The following is a 19,937-nucleotide window of genomic DNA, read 5'->3' as shown; positions in this document are numbered from 1 at the left end:
GCAGTACTAAAATATCTACCTTTTACTGAAGTACAAACAAGCCAAACTATTCTGAAAATTAAATTCAGTAAATTTTATGTAACAGCAATTAAGGCACTAGAATTACTTTAGATTTAAATTGCTAGCAATAAGCCATTTTTTCTTCATTTTGCAGCCCTTTAATTTTATTTTTTTAAATAATGTCCTTTCACTACTTGGATCAAGGACAAATTGCTCTTTTTAATGAAACTGAAAAAGTTTTGAGTCCAATTTTGCTTTGACCACCAGAACATCTCCAAAGTACTTACACTTGTTGATACCATTTTCAATAGATGGTTTCTTTAGGGAACACTATGAAGAAATGCTAAAGGACATCTCTGAAAATAAGTATTAACTACTATTTTAGATTGACAACAATATGTGAACTGATTAGTTCTCCCCATAAATGCAAATGCAGAAACTGACCTAATACACTACCTGTAAGATTAAGACAAAACAATGTGTATATTACTAATACCAGTTATGTATATTACTTTGTAACCAGGAAATTTTTTGCAAATATCAGGGAATACTTGGATTGTCTTACAATCGTGTCAGGGAATCAAAAAATTCATGTTCACACAAAAATAAAAAATAAAAAAAACACACACAAAAAATAAATAAAATGTAGGAACAATCACTCTGGCTCAGAAAAAAACTTCAAATTTTCCAATATGTTATTATATCTTAGATTAAATATATTTAACTGAAATGAAAAAATATTTGTCTTGATTAGAAGTGCACATTCTTTCCAAATCAAATATACTGGTAAACTGGCTAGTGCATTTTCTGTTAAAATAATTTCCAAAGAAGAGAATGTCTGTGAATACAACATAATCTCCTTTAGATTTTTTTCAGCTTTTCAGAATTTAAAAAATAGCATTGCTTTCTGATGATTTGAAAACATAAATGAATCACAGTACAAAATGCAGGGTGATCAGTGTCTTTCATGGAGATCTGGAAACAGGGACAAAGCAATGACTTGGCCACACAGAAAACTCAACCTTGGAATACCAAAGGACACAAACTGCTTTTCAGCTCCTGTCACTAGAGAGTTGAGTACATAAAATGACCTCTATTTAATATTTCTCATTATCCTTTCTGAGAACATTAGAAGGATTAGTTAGTAACAATGCCACTTACTTCTTTGACAGACCCTGTTGCCCAACCAGAAGTTCCCCAACACCAGCCTAAAATGGGCCAATGCTGTCAGTTCAACACAGCACATCTGGATCCTGACAGCATCTGGATAAACTAGAGGTAATACCAATCTTATGAAAATCTTTTTTTTTTTGATGATGATGACAGTTCCCTGAGCATCTCATTGCTCTGCTGAGAAGCAGAGAGGGGCTGAAGCGGCACTGGGTCCCTGCAGGGGACCTCTCACATCCAAAGGGATGTGGGCCAGCACAGCCCTGCTGCTGGTAGCCCAGATTTGACCTGAGTGAGGAACAAGTGCAGATAAAGAGCAACAAGTTGGTCTTCACATACAAGAGAGCTTCTCTCCAAGCAGCAGATTATTTTAAGGATGGTGTTTTGCTACGAACTCCCTGAGAGCACTCTGGTCTCTTAGGACTAATAAGCAGGGGCTTGTCAGTCACTTTCTCTCAAGTACTTCCCATGAATTAGCAAAAAAGCAGCCAGAACATCACCATGAAGGGCAAGACTGTGGCTGCTGCTGTGCACAAATGGAAAATCCCTGGATGCACTAGGATGACCTGTGTCTGTCGGGCTCTGGACCACATCTTTACCTTACTTTCCATAGAGTGTCCCTGAATTTCCATTATTTTGTATATGGTTGAAGCAATATATATGGGCTGATTTTTGTGGATTCATTCCAAAATAAGAACCAGAAGAAAGATATCAAATGCTACATTGCAGATGAAAATCTAAACATTGAATCATAATCAGGATAATACCTAACAGTACTATCAAATCAGCCACTCTTCACCTCTTGTTACTGTAGATATACAGAGGATTCTGGGAGGCAATTTCTCTTATTTTCTGAGAACCAGGTACACAAATGGCACATTTCAGTTATGAGACCTGTGGCTTTGTTACTGTATTAAAAATAATCAAGCAGGGGAAACTATTTGTGCATATTTTCCTTCCAACAAAGCTGTAGTTTGGAACAGTGTCTGAGGAGCACCATCACTCTCCTTTGGGGGCCAGAATCCAATCTAAATTTAGTTATGTAAGGGAATAAATATTTGTTAGAATCTTTGCACAAGGGTGGAAAATTACCAGGAAAAAGGCCATAAGGAATTAGATGTTACCAAGCTAGCCCTGGATTTCTCTGTACAGAAATGCAGTCAAACACCATCTGCTTGTGTCCTTGACAGCCCAGGGGTTTCCAGTGGGGGCTCCAAGAGTTTGGGTGACTCCTCTTCTGCCCTTCTCTAGGAGACACAAAACTTCTAAGCTTTGACTGGCAATATTCTCCCCAGTAGCTTAGGAGGCCTGGCTGATGTAGTCTCCTGGGTGCACTTCCAGTCCAGATATTTAAGTTTAATTTTAAGGATATATTTTCTCTTTCTGCAATTGTGGTTAGCATTAAAAATCCTACATGGATTCCAGATAGGGAATTCAACTAGTGACTTTTTTCCAATTCATGACCACATCTCATCTATAAAATGTTCCATATCAATGGCCTGAACATTAAGTTTGTATAATTTTGTGTTAAGATAAAATTATACTGCAAATGGATACAGTTTTCCTTCTCATGAAAGAGCTGTTAACACCAACGGCTGTGCAAATTAGAAGTGACAGTCACAACAACTGCTCCACATTTGAGTCTCACATAGCACACAGACGAAAAATTGGGTTGATTTGGCCAACTATGGCACCTGTAATGTGCCCTTATCACTTCTGTAGTATCACCTCTCTAACACTTGCTTCAAAGCACTTGGCATAACACTCCAGACTTCGTGACTGAGATCTAGCAGTCTGGTAGGACTGGAAAAATTTTATCTTTTTATTGAAGTTATCAGTATTGAGCCTTCAGAGATAAATCTCTCCCAGCTTTGGATAAGGCAGGCACATGTACACATTTATATCCAGCAACAGGGCAGGAACAGAACTTAACTTTCCTATGCTCAAAGCCACCAGTGGTGATGCCCTGCAAATGGGACAGATGTCCCCCATGGAGCTGTGTGCCATTCTTTTCATGGTGCACACTAAAGCCTTAGAAATCTGTTATCACTATGGAAAATGAAAACAGAAGGTAATTTTATTTGCACTCCTGCTTTTAAATTCATTTATCCTAAAGAAATTACATTGTCCATCTGCAGGTCCAGCAAAGTAAATTCCCACAGGGCATTGGAAAGGGTTAGAATATTTCAAGTGTGCATCCCAGCAGGTCCTAACATAATGTTGCAATAATACTGCACGCTCTAGACTCCATCTTATTATTATTATTCTAACATAAGCACTATGCAACATTTAATGTTCATTAGCAAGAATATTTATTCTGGAGTCAGGCATACTGATATTATAATAAGAACTCAATTTCATACATCCCAAAACAATAATTAGATTTGTAAAAAAACAAATATGTGGACGATGGTCAATAGATCAAAAGCATTTATTGCATTTATTGTATCTTTTATGACTATTCAGATATTAATTTGAACAGGCTTTATACACTAGAACTAACTTACCATGGTGTCACAGAATATGGGAAATGTGTTGATAACTCAGACTGGAGATCACCCAGGTCATGTCCTTATTTTTTATGAAATACATGGCTGTGAAACTGCAGTAAAATCTGATATTCTATTGCACTGAGTACTGATCATATCATAGTAATCAAAGAGAACAGGTATAATTCAGAATATGTTCTATAAGATAATTGTCAAGGATGGCTTTCAAAAAATGTTAGTATTTATGCATTCAATGAGCTTTTTGTATGTACACAAATATGTATCTCTTGGAATTCATATAATAATTTTTTTCCCAAGAATAGCTCACAACTATACTCCATTTATAAATACATAATGATAATATGGTTATCGTGTTCACAAGAACCTGAATATATCAGTGTTTTTAAGGAACATTGCTTAGGTTGCACATCCCAGTTAAATTCCCATATGTGAATTATCCTGTCTGAATGCATTTGGAACGATACAGAAGAAATGCTCCTATTGCAATATTGATGCCTCTTGCCAAACCTGGACACAGCATTTACAATAAAATTCAACATATATTTAGATGACTTGTTAGACTATGATTTCCACACAGTTGGTTTCAATAACATATTAATGGTTCCTATAAAGCTTTATTATATAAATTCTTGTTTAGCAATATGACTATTAGCAATATGACATCAGTTGTTAGAAAGGACTGACATAACTAGAATTTTTAAAAAGTGTTTTATCTGAAGGATTGCTATCCAGTATAGGCTTTAATATGTTATTTCCATGTTTTATGTCTTTACAAGGAATGCTTATTTTGTTAAAAAGATATAGAATAGGACTGACTTCATTAGGTGTTTTACTTAAGAATTCAGGTGCAGAATATCTTAACTGGGATGTATCTCATTCTTGTTTCCAGCCACCTAAAATGCTTTCCATCACCTCAGGTTCACTGCTTCCAGAATACCTCAATACATTAGGAAAATGTAAAACTCTCCTTTCATATAAACTAAATAAACCAAACTGGTTCTCTTTGGAAAACCTCTAAAAATTTTGCTCTCCTAAATTCTGTCCTGAGACACCCACTCTGTGTTCCACTTGAGTCTGATAAAATGCACCAGCCACAAGCAACAAGAAGAAACTAGGGAGCCTGATATGAAAGCCTTACACTCAATGAGTGGATAAAATTATCCATCATAATGGGAAGGGCAACTTACCATAAGCATCCATGTTTCCTGGAAATGCTGGAGTAGATTAACTAATATTAAGTGCTCTAATAAAGTCTTTAAAAGCAGTTTCTCTGTTCCCTGTTAACTCTGGGGAGTAACCACTGAAGATAACATAATGACAATAAAAATGAAAAACCTTAAGCTCTGCTGAGAAGGCCTGGTAAAATGGAGAGATAGTATCAGGCATCACTTACAAGTATTTATAACAAGCAGAGGAAACAACATCAAACACATTTCTCTCAGTAGTATGATTTTCATTTTAGAGAATTTTTCTATCACAAGAAAGCTGGTAATAAGTCACTGATACCTGATATACCTTCATGATATTGACAGTTCCTTCTCCATGCTGGCCTGGGGAACCTTGGCTCTGTAGCAGATTTCTCACTGTCTCCTCCATTCTAGAGAAGGAAAATATTTATAAAAGTCAACTGCATGGAAAAAACATAAGAGTCCTATTCAGTGGTTTTGTTCTTTACAAGAGCCTAATGCATCCATGGTGACCATGAAATTAATATTTAAAGACAATCCTGGCCTTATAATGTTTTCATACTCCATGTTATGAATAACACATTATGGGCACTTTTTTATCTTTGGAATATGCACAGTAATTAGCTGTCCTGTTAAAATCCTACTGGAGCTCAGTTAGAAAAATTAAAAACAAATGTGTGACATCACCTTGTCAACAGTATAACCAAACACCATGATAAAATGTCATTTAGGAACCCAATCAGTCAGATTTTTTCAAAAACCCACAGCCTGTTGTATTTCTAGCCAATTGTCAGTTTTGACACATTCAGACAGACTGTCAAAGACATTGGTAGCATTTGCCCTTTATGGTACAGGTGCTGCAGTGTGTGCCAGTACATTTGTTTATAGGGGCACAGCTGGTGAACACATTCACCCTCTCTGCCCTGTCAAAGGGATGTAAAAAGCAAGTGTAAGCTACAATCTGGTAGCACCATCTCATGCAAACAGAATCAACTTCAGTTCCATGAGTGAAAGGAGGTTTGCACTTCTGTTTTAGGTGTTAATAGACACCATCAAAAGTTGTCTTTGATCTACATCCAGCATGTTAAAACTGGTAACAACACAATCCCTCCTGGATGGAAGCTGAACAGAATGAAGAGTTCTGCTCCTTTGCACAATAAGGACACTGGGAAAAATGGAAGCTGTCTACGAAACACTGAGCCCATTCAAGGCAGATCAGAAATTAAATCCCCTGGGTTTAGATGTCACTAAGGCTGACCACAAATAAAGGAATTATAGCTGGTTTCAGCTCTGTGTGTAAGAGGAGGAAAGAGATCAAAACCCAGAGAAGCAGTGATAGACATGACAATAAGGACGCTGGGTTTCACAGCAAAAAATTCTGAGTGACAATTTCAGCCAAAGTTCCTCACTCTTCTCTTCAAACCCCACGTTCTCATACCAATTCTCACCTCTGCACAGCTGCTGCTTCAGCTGTACAGATGCAAGTTTTTCTCACCCTCCTTTTCCAAGTTTCTGTTCTGTCCTTTTAAGTTGTCTCAATCCTTGCCATAGTTGGAAAACCAGCCCAGATGGAACAAGGGCTGGAGAAGGCAAAACTGCTCTGGCACAGGTTTGTGCCTGATGTGAAGGCAGGAGAGAAAGAATACCTTGAGCCACATTGCCAGATATTCTGTATACTGAAACTGTGACCTTGAAGAAAGAGCCAAGCTCTCCTAGGCATATCAGACCAGAAACTGCCTGCTGTTGTTTATCACTACTGTATTTAAGGAAACATGACTTTTGTGTATCCTTCTTTGCAAATGTAATTGAGTAGAAGAATTACTCACAGCATATCAATTTTTTTTTTCTTTTTAATTCCTAAGGTAACAATCCAGTGAGACAGCAAATATTAGCTAACTGCTCTGGCCAAAGGCCAATAGCATTATCTTTTATAAAAGCCTCCCGGTCTTTTTGTTCTTTCAGTCTTATCAGAGTGAATGATATTAGCTAATTTAGCAATAATCCAATGTTTTTCTAGCTTTTCTCCTTTCAAGTCAGCCAGCTATGCCACTCTTCAAGAAGCTGACACTGGATACTCATTCTGCTCAGACAAACACTGACATTTTACTTATTCGTATGATGTTTTTTTGTCATTGATGTGCAGAATTCTACAGTGCCAGAATGCCCACAGAGTAGTTGGACCATCTGTTGACCAAATGTGAATAAAAACAAGCCAGCTCTAATCTCTAGTGCAGACAGTAGTGCAGTTTTTCAAGCTGCAGATTGGAACCATTTCTGCTCACAAGCTGACCTTAATCAGATGCCTCTTACACAAAGAACAAATCACTTTGGTTCATAACATAAATTCCTGTGTAGTCCTCACCAAAAGGTTTTATTTCTCAACATGCTCATTATTTCATTTTTCAATTAATGATGTAATAAGATTCTTAATTATTGTGCTTATATATGCACACACAGTTCCAACTTTAGCCCTTCATGAAGTTCTTAAATTAAAAAAACAAGCAAACCAGGAGAAAGAATAGATTCAACAATCACTAAAATTAGATTTTTTCAATTTATGCTTAATGGAAACATTGTCTACTTGCATGTTAGGGTCATCAGTTAGATTAGCTCAGAAAAATGATGAAGAATTCTTAAATTCAATAGGTCATTTAATCTTCAGTCTAATAGAGACAGTCTATTTTGGACAATGATTGAACAGCTTCATAGGGACTGGTGAACACAGTTTCATGCCACGATGAAACTGACACCTCCCACCAGCTCTCAAGATTTCTATGGAACAGAATAATCTCTGCAACATGACAAAGAGCTCAGTTAAATACAATTGAGACTTTTTTTGTTTTGCTGTTTGCAGCTTCTACAGAATTTTGCAAGTTGACAGCCATAAAGTTGATGTACAGGCATAACAGAGACACTGTCTGAGAGGTCACATCACCATAAAACCAGCACAGAGAGGATCTTGCAAGCTTTAGGTACCCATGAAATACCTGAAAAAGGGAAGAGAAAACTGCTTTCTGTCAAATACAGAGGTGAAATATGCTTACAGTCAAATTTACTGCCAAGTTCTGATGGCCAGTGCTCTTACAGTTTATAATCTACTGCTTCTTCACTAGCACCAAAGCTGTCCATTTTTAGGAAGGACTGCTTAATGAAACATGATACAGGATAATAATCAATAATAATTGTTTCTTATAAATTAGGATCTTTGAAGCATGAATTACTGGCACCCTATTTGGAAAGCAATTTTTATATTTTGATCTATAATACTCTCCACAGTGAGGGTGCATGCCAGAAGGATTTAGTGTAAATTCTTTTAAAGAATGCAGGAATAGTTAAGCCTCTATAAATTCAACTTGAAATGTTTTGCTCCCTGAACAAGGCTTCCAAAGGACGTGTGCATTTTGGAAGTGAGAAGGCTATTTCTACACATCAGCCCATACTTTCCACCATTCTGGTAACCACAAAAAGTATCTTCTCTTGCTCACGATTCTACTGTCCTAGATGGACCCTCTCCAACATCAGGCACTTGCAGATTCCATTTAGAATAGCTATCCCCCACACGTGTATTCTGGCCTATGCTAAAAACTTGTTTTGCCAAGGATGCTGTGCAAGTTATGTAACTATCAAGCTGTTGCAAACTGCAAAACCAGTCTCTAAAGCTCACCATTCCTGAGCCTACATTCTCCCATCACTACTTAGGAACATACATTTCCCCCATTCTTTAGTGCTCCATTCACTAGCTTATTCCTCTGAAGCATCTCACTTATTACCATTAAATTTTCTATTACATCTATTATTTGAATTGAAAATTGATTTTTTCTTACAATGGGAGTGTTAGTTTCAATTTTTGTTTTGTTTTTGTTTCTTTTTTTTTAAACTACTTAGGGGAAAAAATTAATGAGCACCATCTTTGCTAGAAGCTTCTTATGTTTCTTGACATATCAGTTTATAGTAAGAAAAAAGTCTTCTACCAGTCCTAACCTAAGGATAAAGTTCTCAAAGCATAAAACAGAAGAGGAAATCAGGTGCTCTGAAACCAAAACTGTTCACGAAATGTGAAAGCTTAAGGAGAAGAAATTATCAATCCCACTCTGGAAAGCACTGCCAAGATTTCATCTGGAATATTCCTAGAGAAATATATACTAGAGGAACACAGAGTCTGTCATGAGAAGAGACCAAAAACTTTATCTTGATAAACTTAGGAAACCAAGGGCTTACAAAGTATGACTTCCATAAAAGAATTAGTACGAAAAGGTAAAATGGGGAGGAAAAATACATTAACCTAAGACCAATGGTTGACAAATCAAGATGGGGGTATTGTGGTTATAAATACAGTAAAGCTGGAATTAGGATGTCTTGGATCACTGAAAAAGGGAGACTCTGACCCAGCCTGCCAGGTAGTGCAATGGGATGAGAAACAAACAGTTTGAAGTGAGAGTTGAGCACTTCGTGAAATTAATTACACATTAAGGTCAAGAGCCAAGGACTTGAACTTATGATCCACAGGTTGTAGCTGCTACTCCTCCTGAAACAAAATCAGTTATTCCTACATTTTGAAAATGTAATTTGTCCTGTGCTGTTGAAAGAATACCAGGAAATCAACTGAACTGCAACATCCAGGGGTTAGTTTTGGCTTTGTTTCTGTTCATGTCGCTGGGCAAGGGTCCAAGGGAAGCTCTGGAAAGCAGAAGACATCCTTCCCTACCCGGGGAGCAGCACACGGGGCACAGGCATCCAAGATGGTAGAAGGAAACTTCCCCTGCATTTTTGCTGCTCAAGCCTTGTCTGGAAGCCAGGACCTCCCTCTAAGGGCCCACTGCTTTTAAAGCTTCTTGGTTTTATGTTTCTGAAAGCTCTGCTTGCCTCCATCTCCTGATGCAACTCATGGCATGTACCAGGTCTCTGTTTCAACCAGGGACAGCCCCTGCTGGACATGATGCAGCACTGGTAGGCAACTGAGTTCCTGACTTTCCTCCCAGTTCTCTCAGGACAATCAGGTTGATAAATGAGCACTGCACTTTGTGCCTCTCCAAGTTCTGTCATTTCAGGTGGACCAAAGCCATAGGCTGGTTTCTGGGGGTCTTCCCCAAGAACAGATTTCAAGACCAGAGAGGAATTAATCTTTCCCCAAACAAACTAGTGGAAGGAGGCACAAGAATTTTCTCAGCCCTCCAACTCTGCAGAACATTCCCTGTATATTTCCCACTTCTCAAAAAAGGGGTCTTTTTCCAGACCCCTTTCAGTTAGTTTTATTAATTTTCTTTCATGAGAGAGGTGTCTCTCAGTCTGCCACACATAAAGAGGATATTCTCTGACCAGCCTCTCAGCTTTTTAGGACATATCTTTATGTCCTATCTCACTGCAGAAAAAAACAGTTCTCCATCCTGTAGCATAGCCCTTAGAGGGTTCTGATCTCCCCAGACCTAAAGCCTTTCCCTGACGTAGCAGGCTTTCCTTGAAATAAATCCATCCCACATTGATTCCTCTTCTAGCTCAGAGAATAAATACTCTTTCTAGACCATGCTCTGTGCAGCCACATCCCATACAGCCTGTTTTATACTTCTCCTTCCAAAGGACAGGTAGCACATAGTTCCAGGTCTAGAAGGTGCATAACCATTTTACCCCCTTCTCCCTTGACCTAAATCCTTCATGATTTCCACAGGCTGGCAGCTAGCTTTTGCTGGGTGCTACCACCTTCCCTTTCCATCACCCTTAAGCTGAGGTGACAGTACTCAGTGGTTATTTCAAATGCAGGTCACAAGAATTCCTTCAACTTGATACCAGCTTGCAGTCTTACAGAGATGTGTCCAAAGGTTTCTGGAAAACCTTACTACAGCAGTTGAGCTTTGTAGTTCAGCTTTTCCTGACTCCTCATGGCACACAGCAGGGGCAGGACTTTTTGTCTTGGATAAAAATATCAGTAACAGATACTTCTCCACCTTTAGCTTAACTTCTATGTAATCAAAATTTTCAGGTAGGAATTTTCCTACCTGTGAGACAGTGGAGCTTCCCACCTCTCCCCTGCTGAACTTGCTTGAATTTTATTTTTACTTACAGCCTCCCTGGACACGTGGCCTGGGTTTCAGCTTCTTGAGATGTCTAAACTCTCCCTACCATCTCATCTTGGGCCAAGGAACAAGTTCCCACATGGCTTCTCAGCTATTTCATCTCTTGGCTCACCTGTGAACCAGACAGCATTTTCACCAGCTGGAGTTCAGATGTCTCTTTGGAGGCTGCAATCTGTCTGGTTTTGGTGGCAGACTTCTGTGCTTCTGTCCAAGCCTTGCAGCTCTCTCTTCAAATCCATAATCCAACCAAACAAAAAGCCTCTGTCTGTCTCAGCTCCCAGATAAATTTGTTTGCTTACCCACACGTCGTTTCCTACTTCAGGTTTAGGGGTTACCTGCATCTCACTTCCCTCACCACTCCATTCAAAGCTCTGCAGTGGATCAGGTTAGATTTTTTCCTTACTGTGAGTTCTTCAAATTACCAAAAGGTTTTGAAGTAAACACACACAACATACACACACCCTCACCCCCAAAAAAACCAATTAAAAAATCCTAATTCTAGATTAAGGACCATATTTTTTTAAACAGTGAAAACATCGAAGTGGATATACAAGACTTATACAAGACAAATGAAAAAAGCAGAAGTTCCTGTTTACTGCATCTTTGCAGGAATGTCCTTCCTTCCACCCAATTCCAATCTCAAGTGGTTCCCTGAACTGCAGACCCTGATTACTCCCCTCTGGCCACAAGGATTCCCATCATCTTTAGCCATGGCTGTTCACCCTCAGTTTTCCTCCTGATCTGCAGCCTCATCTCCAGATGATACAGATCCCTGCCAGCCCCATTTACAGCCCAGAGCTCCTCTGCTCTCCCCTGTGAGCCATGGTGAGTCCTAGGATGGAGCGCTCTTCCCCAAGCCTGTGTCCATGCCTGCTGTTCTCAGAGCACCTACTATGAACTGCTGGACCACTGCTTCAGATGGGTGGGCAGGCAGGAGACAGAGGCAAGCTGTTCCAAATAATTCAGTTATTGAAAATTTAAAAGATTTCAAAAAGCAAATAAAGAAGAGAAAACAGATAAACGATAAACCTAAAAGAGAACTGACAGATGGGAAATGCTGGGGCTTTGAGCCCCAAGGGTTTTCCTCTGTGTTTTCAGTTCTGCTCAGGATATGCCATGGGTACATGCCTTACAGCAGTGTTGCTGGGCAAAGCCTGCAGAAGGCAGAATATCCATCCTTAATATTTCAGTTGGAAAATAAAGTAATAATCCCTTTTATAAAAGCAACAGAAAGATACACATATAACCTATAATTAATGTTTATTTTTTCTATTCATCACTTCAGGCACTTATCAATCCAGAGGTACGAAGGCAAATTTTTTTTCCTACAGCACCACTGTGGCCCTTCCCCCTCCACAGGCTCTGAGCAGCCGTGGTATTCACTAGTGGCAAATCCAAACTGTACAAGCCATGCTCTTTTCATGTATTTATGTTAAACCTTCCTTCTAAAAACATACTCAAAATACACTCAAACAGTTGCCGGAGGGGCAGGATATCTAAAGAAGTGTAGCACATAAAATAAAATATCTTGTGCATGATGAGGGCAACTATCAAAAGGCTGTAGTGGAATGGAAGATATCTCAAGCTCTGTTTACATGAGTGGAGAAGGATCCTTCCATGGAGTGTACAATACAATCAGGTGCTCTGTCAGCTAGACCATACCACCACTTGAAATTTAAAAAGAAGTGAAAGATGAAGCACAACATTTATTTAGCTGAATCACTGACTACTGAACATGCTGAAAATTTTCAAGGTATCCTTAATATAACCCAAGCATGTGCTTTGAGCCTCAGGTAAGGAAGGAAGGATTTTGAAAGACCTCAGCATTCTCATAGCATCACTCCCATACAACTCAGAATTCTGTTACTGTGCAGTGGCAAACCTGACTTTGCTCTGAGACTGCTCTACCTACCATCTGAGCCAGCCAACATTTTAGACATTTTTCCATTGTCACTTTCAGCCATACAGATTTCACTCAACAAACTTACACCTACAGCAAAAAGCTTCTGAGCTGCAATAGAAGCCAAGAGTAATGCTGATTTCTGTGCTGACAGATAGACAAATGCCATGTGGACTCTATGTCTTCCATTACCAGCCCAGTATGTGATTTTCTAAGTTACAGGCATGGAGGATTAAAGAAACAACAGCCTAAGTCTAAACCTCACAGAAAAGCTTCTTATGGGCAACTGAAAGGATTTTTCAAATGGAAGGACTGTCCCCTCCTGCAATTTCCCAGTAATATATCTGGGACTTCAGGACAGGAGATATTTTCATTAACAAGTGGACAGAACCAGACCCCCACACAAAGTTAATTCTTGTGTCAGCTTTAATGTATGCTGAGAAGTTTAAATTCTCTTCATGCTGGAGGCATCAGAAATAATCACAGTTTCAGTATAACTAAAAGCAACACAAAAATTACAGTCAACTACAGAACCAGACTGCAAATATTTCCAATTTTAAAAAGTGCTCATTTCCAGTCTTTTTCATGTTTTCTAAAATTTTAAAAAGTATTTATTTTCCATATTTGCAAACAGATAGGTAGATAGATACATCTACCAGCTCCTCCAAATACACATATATAATCTTGAATATAAGCACCCTGATACAGAAAAACCACTATTGCTTTAAGTTACTTAAGGGAATGTAAAGCCACTGAAAAGCTCTTGTTCCAGTCTGAGATATAGCTTCAAGATGGTACCAAGACAACCTTGATATAGCTACATAGATTTCTATGTCTTTTTCAGGAATAGCAAAGATGCTATGTGGAGGGAGGCAACTTTTGTGGGGTTGAAGGAGGTACAAGAGAAATGCAAGATGAAAATGAGATCTGTCATCAATGAGCATTTGCAGAACCCTCTACACAATGCAAACAAGCTGTCCTCATATATTTTCATGCAACACAGCCCACTGTGAAGCTTTCAGGCTCAGGTTGCAATGTTGTGGTAGATACCAACCTGTGATGTCCAGAGTAGAGACAACAGTTGGAAGAAAGCTAAAAATAGGAAAGACATAGATATATATATATATATATATATATTTTAGAATCTGCAGAAATTATTTTTATTTTCAGCCTCTCTGACTTGCTGTTGAAGGTTTTTTTAGACCATCTGATTCTGGACTTCAACCTTAAGCTTGAAATAATAAGATTTCACTCTCCTTATAGTGCTACCTGTTTGAAAATTTTATACAAGTTTTGAGGTAGTTCCAGGGTTCCACCCCATGAAGATGTGTGCCTATGGTTTTCTATAAGTAACATCAACTTCAGGGAACCAATATTTATTGTTATAGTATTTTCTTTACCATTAGAGGTTCCACTTTTTAAACTTTTAAGATTTATACAATGCCTGGGAAACCCATTACCAGGTATCGACATTTTCCAATTAGTGAAAAACTGCATTAAAAATCCAAGGAAGATCTAGTACAAAAGTTGAGTTTGTTCTCTTTAAAGTGACAAATCACACAACCTTTAATTATCATAACTCACCATGTGCTAGCAAACATAGTTACTCCATTAAACAGACCACTGATGTGAGACCTCATCTCAGGATATCCTAAATCTCTGCTCCTAAGAGATCAGAGCTCTGAAGCTTTTGTGCTGTGAATATTCAGGTTAACATAAAATACTGTGTTTGCATCTTACAGATGACCAAAACCAGGCACAGCAAGGTAACATAACCAGGACAGAAACAGCAATCATTAGAACTCAGGATGCCAACTCTTCACCCTGTTCTGCCCTCTCTATATCTGCTGCTATGACTCTACAAATCTGAAATTCTTATCATCAGTGAGCTCTGTACCTTGAAAAAGTATTTCAGTAGCTTCAAGCAAATTGACAGTTTTGCTGCCTCTTTTATGATAAATGTTAATGTTCCACACGTTTCACACAAACTGGAAGGAAGCTTGGTATCAAAAGTTTCATTCTGTCCTTTTATCGTTCCTACATTTCTGCTCTTCTGCACTAAAATGAACCCTGGAGGACTTGTGAGAGAATATATAGAGAGATATTTATACCTAATCATTTGACAACTGTTTAACATTAAAAAATTGCAAACCACTTAAAAATATGTAGATCTTCAAATTAAGCAGCTAGTGAGCATGCATGTTATTGCTGTGCAGAAAGATCTAAAATTCTTTTGATTAAGTGACAACCAAGTATTCATACCTTTAAAGTTCAGAAACTTTCATTATCTTGAACAATATACAACATGCCCTCATGCTTTTTTTTTCCCTGAAAATCTTAGCTGTGAATTTAATGTCTTGGAAAAAATAGCTACTAATGGAGATAATGAGACTCTAAATATATAAGTATTCAAGATACCACTCCATACTCAATAACCTAAATCTTACATCAAAAATCAAATTAACAAGACAGTACCAGCCCTTTCCTGACACTGCAGAGCAACACCAAAGGCCCAAAGACAAAACTCCTGCAAATGTAACTACACACGACTCGAGTATGAAAGGGAAGTTTCCCACTTGGAACTTGGATCCTCCCAAAATGGATCACTTCAGATGTTCAAATACAAAGAACAAGAACCAACAGAACAGAAAGAAACAATGACTCAGATTCCCAATCATGAGATTAATTTAAAAGTACTTCTAAAGACAACAAAAAGCCTTAATAAACTTAATTTCTTTTGACATCTTGGTTTTCAGCCTTTCCATATTTTCAGCTCAGGAAGACTAAAATTGAGAGGGAAAAAGATGGAGATTTTTAATGTAGCCCTGACTTCCTGAATGCTTCTAGATGTAAAACCATCTCCCTCTGTACACGTTTCCTCCAGCAGTGCTCTGGAACAAATTTCCTGTGCTGCTGATGCCCAGCTCAAAAGGAGTTTACCCTTCTGGAGGACAGAGTCAGCGACCTGCAAAACACATCTACAACCAGAGAAACCTAAAATACAGAAGTAATTACTCTTCCAGACTTGAGCTGTGAGTGGTCAGAAAAGAATCAAAACCCAAATCATGTCAGAGACAAGAATGAAAGCTTACTGAAATGTAAGGTACATTTGCAAACCCTAGCAGCACAGCAAACAAGGAACATGTGGATCAAATAATGGTCTCCCAGAGCTTAATTACCCAGATCATCAGGTAGTGGTAGTCTCTCTAAAATTCTATTGGCAGCTCTTCTACAATCAAGCAGTTGGTAATGAGGCAATAAAAATATGTGACAATGCACACAGAAGAGGCTTGGAATAGCATCATATCCAGCACCATCAGGTTTAATGACAACAAACAAGAGGTGCTGAATTACAACATGTGAATCGGTCACCAAAAATCAAGAAGGACTTAAATATAGTTCATCATTAATAACTTTGAATGGTCTCCCTTCCTGTTTGAGTGCAAACCTATCAAAATCAAAACAAGAAAATAAAGGCATGAAGAAGATTAAAGTGAAAATGAAATTCAAGAAGAGAGAAAGAACAGCTTCATGAAAAGAAAAAAAGGAGGAAAAGGGGAAGGAAAGGGGAAGGGGAAAAGGGAAAGAGAAAAAGGGAAAGGGAAAAGGAAAAAAGGGAAAGGAAAAGGGAAAAGGGAAAGGGAGAGGGAGGAAAAAGGGAAAAGGGAAAAAGGTAAAAGGGAAAGAAAAGAAAAAGAGGAAAAGGGAAAAAGGGAAAAAGGGAAAAAGAGGAAAAGAGAAAAGAGAAAAAGAGAAAAAGAGAAAAGGAGAAAAAGAGAAAAAGAGAAAAAAAGAGAAAAAGAGAAAAGAGAAAAAGAGAAAAGAGAAAAGAGAAAAGAGAAAAAGAGAAAAAGAGAAAAAGAGAAAAAGAGAAAAAGAGAAAAGAGAAAAGAGAAAAGAGAAAAAGAGAAAAGAGGAAAAGAGGAAAAGAGAAAAAGAGGAAAAGAGAAAGGAAAAGGGGAGGAGGAAAACCCAAGGATTTATCATCAGATAACTCTTTTATCTGTACAACTTAGGACAGAAAAAGAAACACTGAAGAAAACACATTACCCTGTCACAATCATTATTCATTATATAAATTAAAAACAGGAACACACCAGAATATACAGGCTCAAAATGCCAAATTTGTCACTATTGAAGCTCTCTGTAAATTGCATTTTCCTGGAGACAAACTGAATAATAGGAAAGGACTGTTTCTGCATGTAGGATCTGCAATGAAATACAGAGGAAGAACTCTGGCTCTTTGCTGCATGTAAAAAGGGACACTTGGGAGGGATGGCCAGCTGTCAGTGTGAAAAATAAAAGGTAAAAGGTAAGAGGGGAGAGTAAAGGGGTATGGAAAGGCATGAAAGGCTTAACCCATCACTGGCCCACAAGGGGAGCAACTGCACAGACTAAAAGTTGGATTAAGAGTGGAGAGGAGGAGGAAAAAATTATAAACAGAGGAGGAAAGCAGAGGAAAAAAATTCAAGAAAGCTTTTTAAAGGAAAGAATGGAGAGGAAGAGCACAAGAGGTGAGGACCAGAAACAAAGGCAACAGTAGCATAAAAGATGTAAGAGAACTCTGAGTAGAAGAAAAAAAGGACATGAAAAATGAAAAACCAAGAAAACAATGAAATGCAACAGGAATAAAAAAGATGAACTCAAGAGAAGTGAAAGGACATCTAGACATCTCTAAGGTACAAATGTGTATTTTAATTATTTGTAATGTACTTGCATTTCTTTTACAGAAGCAGAAGAGCTATTAGTTAGGAGTTCCAACAGAAGGTCATTTAAGAAGGGCTTATAGGAGGATTTTAGTCTATCTACAGCCCTACAATGAGAATCACTCCCTCCTCCCTGTTCAAGAACTCATTCTTTAATCATCTATCTTCAGCACAGCAAGGGATACATTTTAAAACTGCTTTGCAGGATTTTAGCCACAAGGCTCCCATTGTGTTTAATGGGAATCCTATGGACAGAACTCTGTATGAGACTTTGAAAATGTACTCCAGAAATCCCTCAATAATGCACTAGCTGAACATTAGCCTCTTTCCTTCTCCTAGGACATGACTAAAATGAAACAAAGGATGGGTCATTTATAAAAGTTGTATTTATTAGGAGCTCATCAGGGTCTCCTACAGGGATATTTTTCCTCTGTAAAATATTTAACTTGACTATGTAGGATTTATTTCTTCCACAATATCTAAAACAGGAAATAATTTGCTTTAACAAGCCACATTTGCTTTAGAAAGGCAGATCCAGCAGTTAACACATCAGCCTATGATTCGAGAAGCATCTCTTCAAGTTTCCTCACCATCACAGGATACCTCTGTGGCTTTGTTTTCCTCTGAAAATTGATTTAGCAGCTATGCTATTTTATAACAGCTTTATGACTATAATAAATACCAGTGAAACATTAATCAAAGATTCATCAGATAGAGAAAAAATGTTCCAATATTAACTCCCTCTCTCCCTTCAAGAGGAGAGTTGTTTCCATGATCAGATAACACTAAAGTTTTGAGAAATGTAAATCTGTGCCACTCATGCACTGTAAAAGAATATGACCTTTGTTTCTGTGATTTCACTTTTCAGAAGCAGCATTCAGAATAAATCCATGAAGATGAAACTTTAATCAGCTTTCACGCACCCAAACAGTAGATCATATTCCATCATCCTTTGGAATATGAACCAACTAGACTCAGCAAAATAAAAAGCTTCAGGAGTTTCTACTTCAGGGGACATCTCCTCAACCTCTTCATTCTGAGCAAGGCAGCATTACTGCAGAGAAAACAAGGCTGGGATATTCACAAGGCAGTTTAGCCAAGGAACAGCAAATACAATATATAGAGCTTACATTTTCAGCTTCAGGAAGGAATGTCAGAGGTAATATCAAAACCACCAACTTACTGTGAACTGTTACTTTTTCCCTGCAATCTGGGGTAACCTGAAAGTGGAAGATGACTTTAGCAATATCTACCTTTATGTTAAGATACCCTAGAATTTGGCACAACTAATGCAATTCTTCAGTCATGAACTAGTTCAGCACATCCTTCCTGAACTTACAGAACAGATACAGACATGAAGGTCTACTATGAAAACCCTGGGAAATAGCAGTAACACAGGAAATTCAGCATTTTTGCAAGATTCGGAGCCTATGGCAGTGGAATGCAGAAAAAAGAGAGGATTTCAGAAATTACTATCTCTAGAAGCTTCAAAATGTACCAGCATGAATTGTTGCAAAACTGAAAAACTTTGGGCAGAAGTCAATCCATTGAACTTAACAGTTCATTTCATGGAATCAGGGCCTTTGTGACTTAAGTGAATAGAGCCAGAATGTATTTTAGCTAATCTGGTGGAAACAAAGCCTCACAAGTCTGCCTTACTAAGAAATAATTTAGTTGTTCTCCTGAGGGACTTTTTTTTCCTCCAAGCAAGATTCAAAACAAAGAAAAAAAAATCCTTTTGAATCCTTAATTAAATATTATAAAAAGTTGAAAGAAGACACACTATCTTATAATACACCATTACAATGCAGGAGACCTACTTCTGAAAAACCAATTTAGATATCCATGTCCAGGAGGGGAAAAGGGCAATAACAACAAAAAAAGCCAGAATGATACATGAAAGGAAGGCTGGGTTGGACATGCAGGGAATACAGGCTTAGTGCTGAACAGTGGCATCTCACAGAACCAAAGCATTAAAAATTCCATTTGTTCTTCAGAGAGGAAGGACAGTTTACCTTCATCATGAGCAAGACCACTACATCAGGCAGGACATCCTGTGCATGACATGGGATTCTATTAATGTGAGAAGAAGTTACATCAGGTCCTTTTCTATCCATAAAGATAATTTCTATCCCTAAAGATAACCTGCAGGTATAGGAGACGTCCAAGACTACTGCTCACTTGATTACAAAGTTGACTATGTTTTGTGGCACAATTATAATAATTTACTCAGGCTTTAATGCTGTATAAAGGAAAAAAGATCATGCTTATTACAGATGTGACCCAGAGAGCCAAGTCACCACTGTGCTCTTCTGCTGCTGGGCAGAGGAGTGGGAAACAGAAACCAGAATGGACCAGACTTGCCAGCATGGGGCTCTAAGCACTTTGGAAAACAC

General features: G+C 38.2%; 1 protein-coding gene across 1 annotated transcript in view; it reads right to left on the bottom strand.

Annotated features, from left to right (window-relative positions):
* The window catches only part of NCKAP5 (NCK associated protein 5), a 348,475-nt gene that overhangs the window by 126,979 nt on the left and 201,559 nt on the right, over positions 1-19,937 (bottom strand). Inside the window, exon 5 of the mRNA XM_030454353.1 lies at positions 5,187-5,277. Within this exon, the coding sequence (XP_030310213.1) occupies positions 5,187-5,277 (91 nt within the window). The remainder of the gene's footprint in view (positions 1-5,186; positions 5,278-19,937) is intronic.

The sequence above is a fragment of the Calypte anna genome, chromosome 7 (genome assembly GCF_003957555.1).
Source record: "Calypte anna isolate BGI_N300 chromosome 7, bCalAnn1_v1.p, whole genome shotgun sequence".
NCBI classification, from domain to species: domain Eukaryota; kingdom Metazoa; phylum Chordata; class Aves; order Apodiformes; family Trochilidae; genus Calypte; species Calypte anna.
Note: the sequence above shows the minus strand (reverse complement) of the source record. Positions and strands in the feature narration are given on the sequence as shown.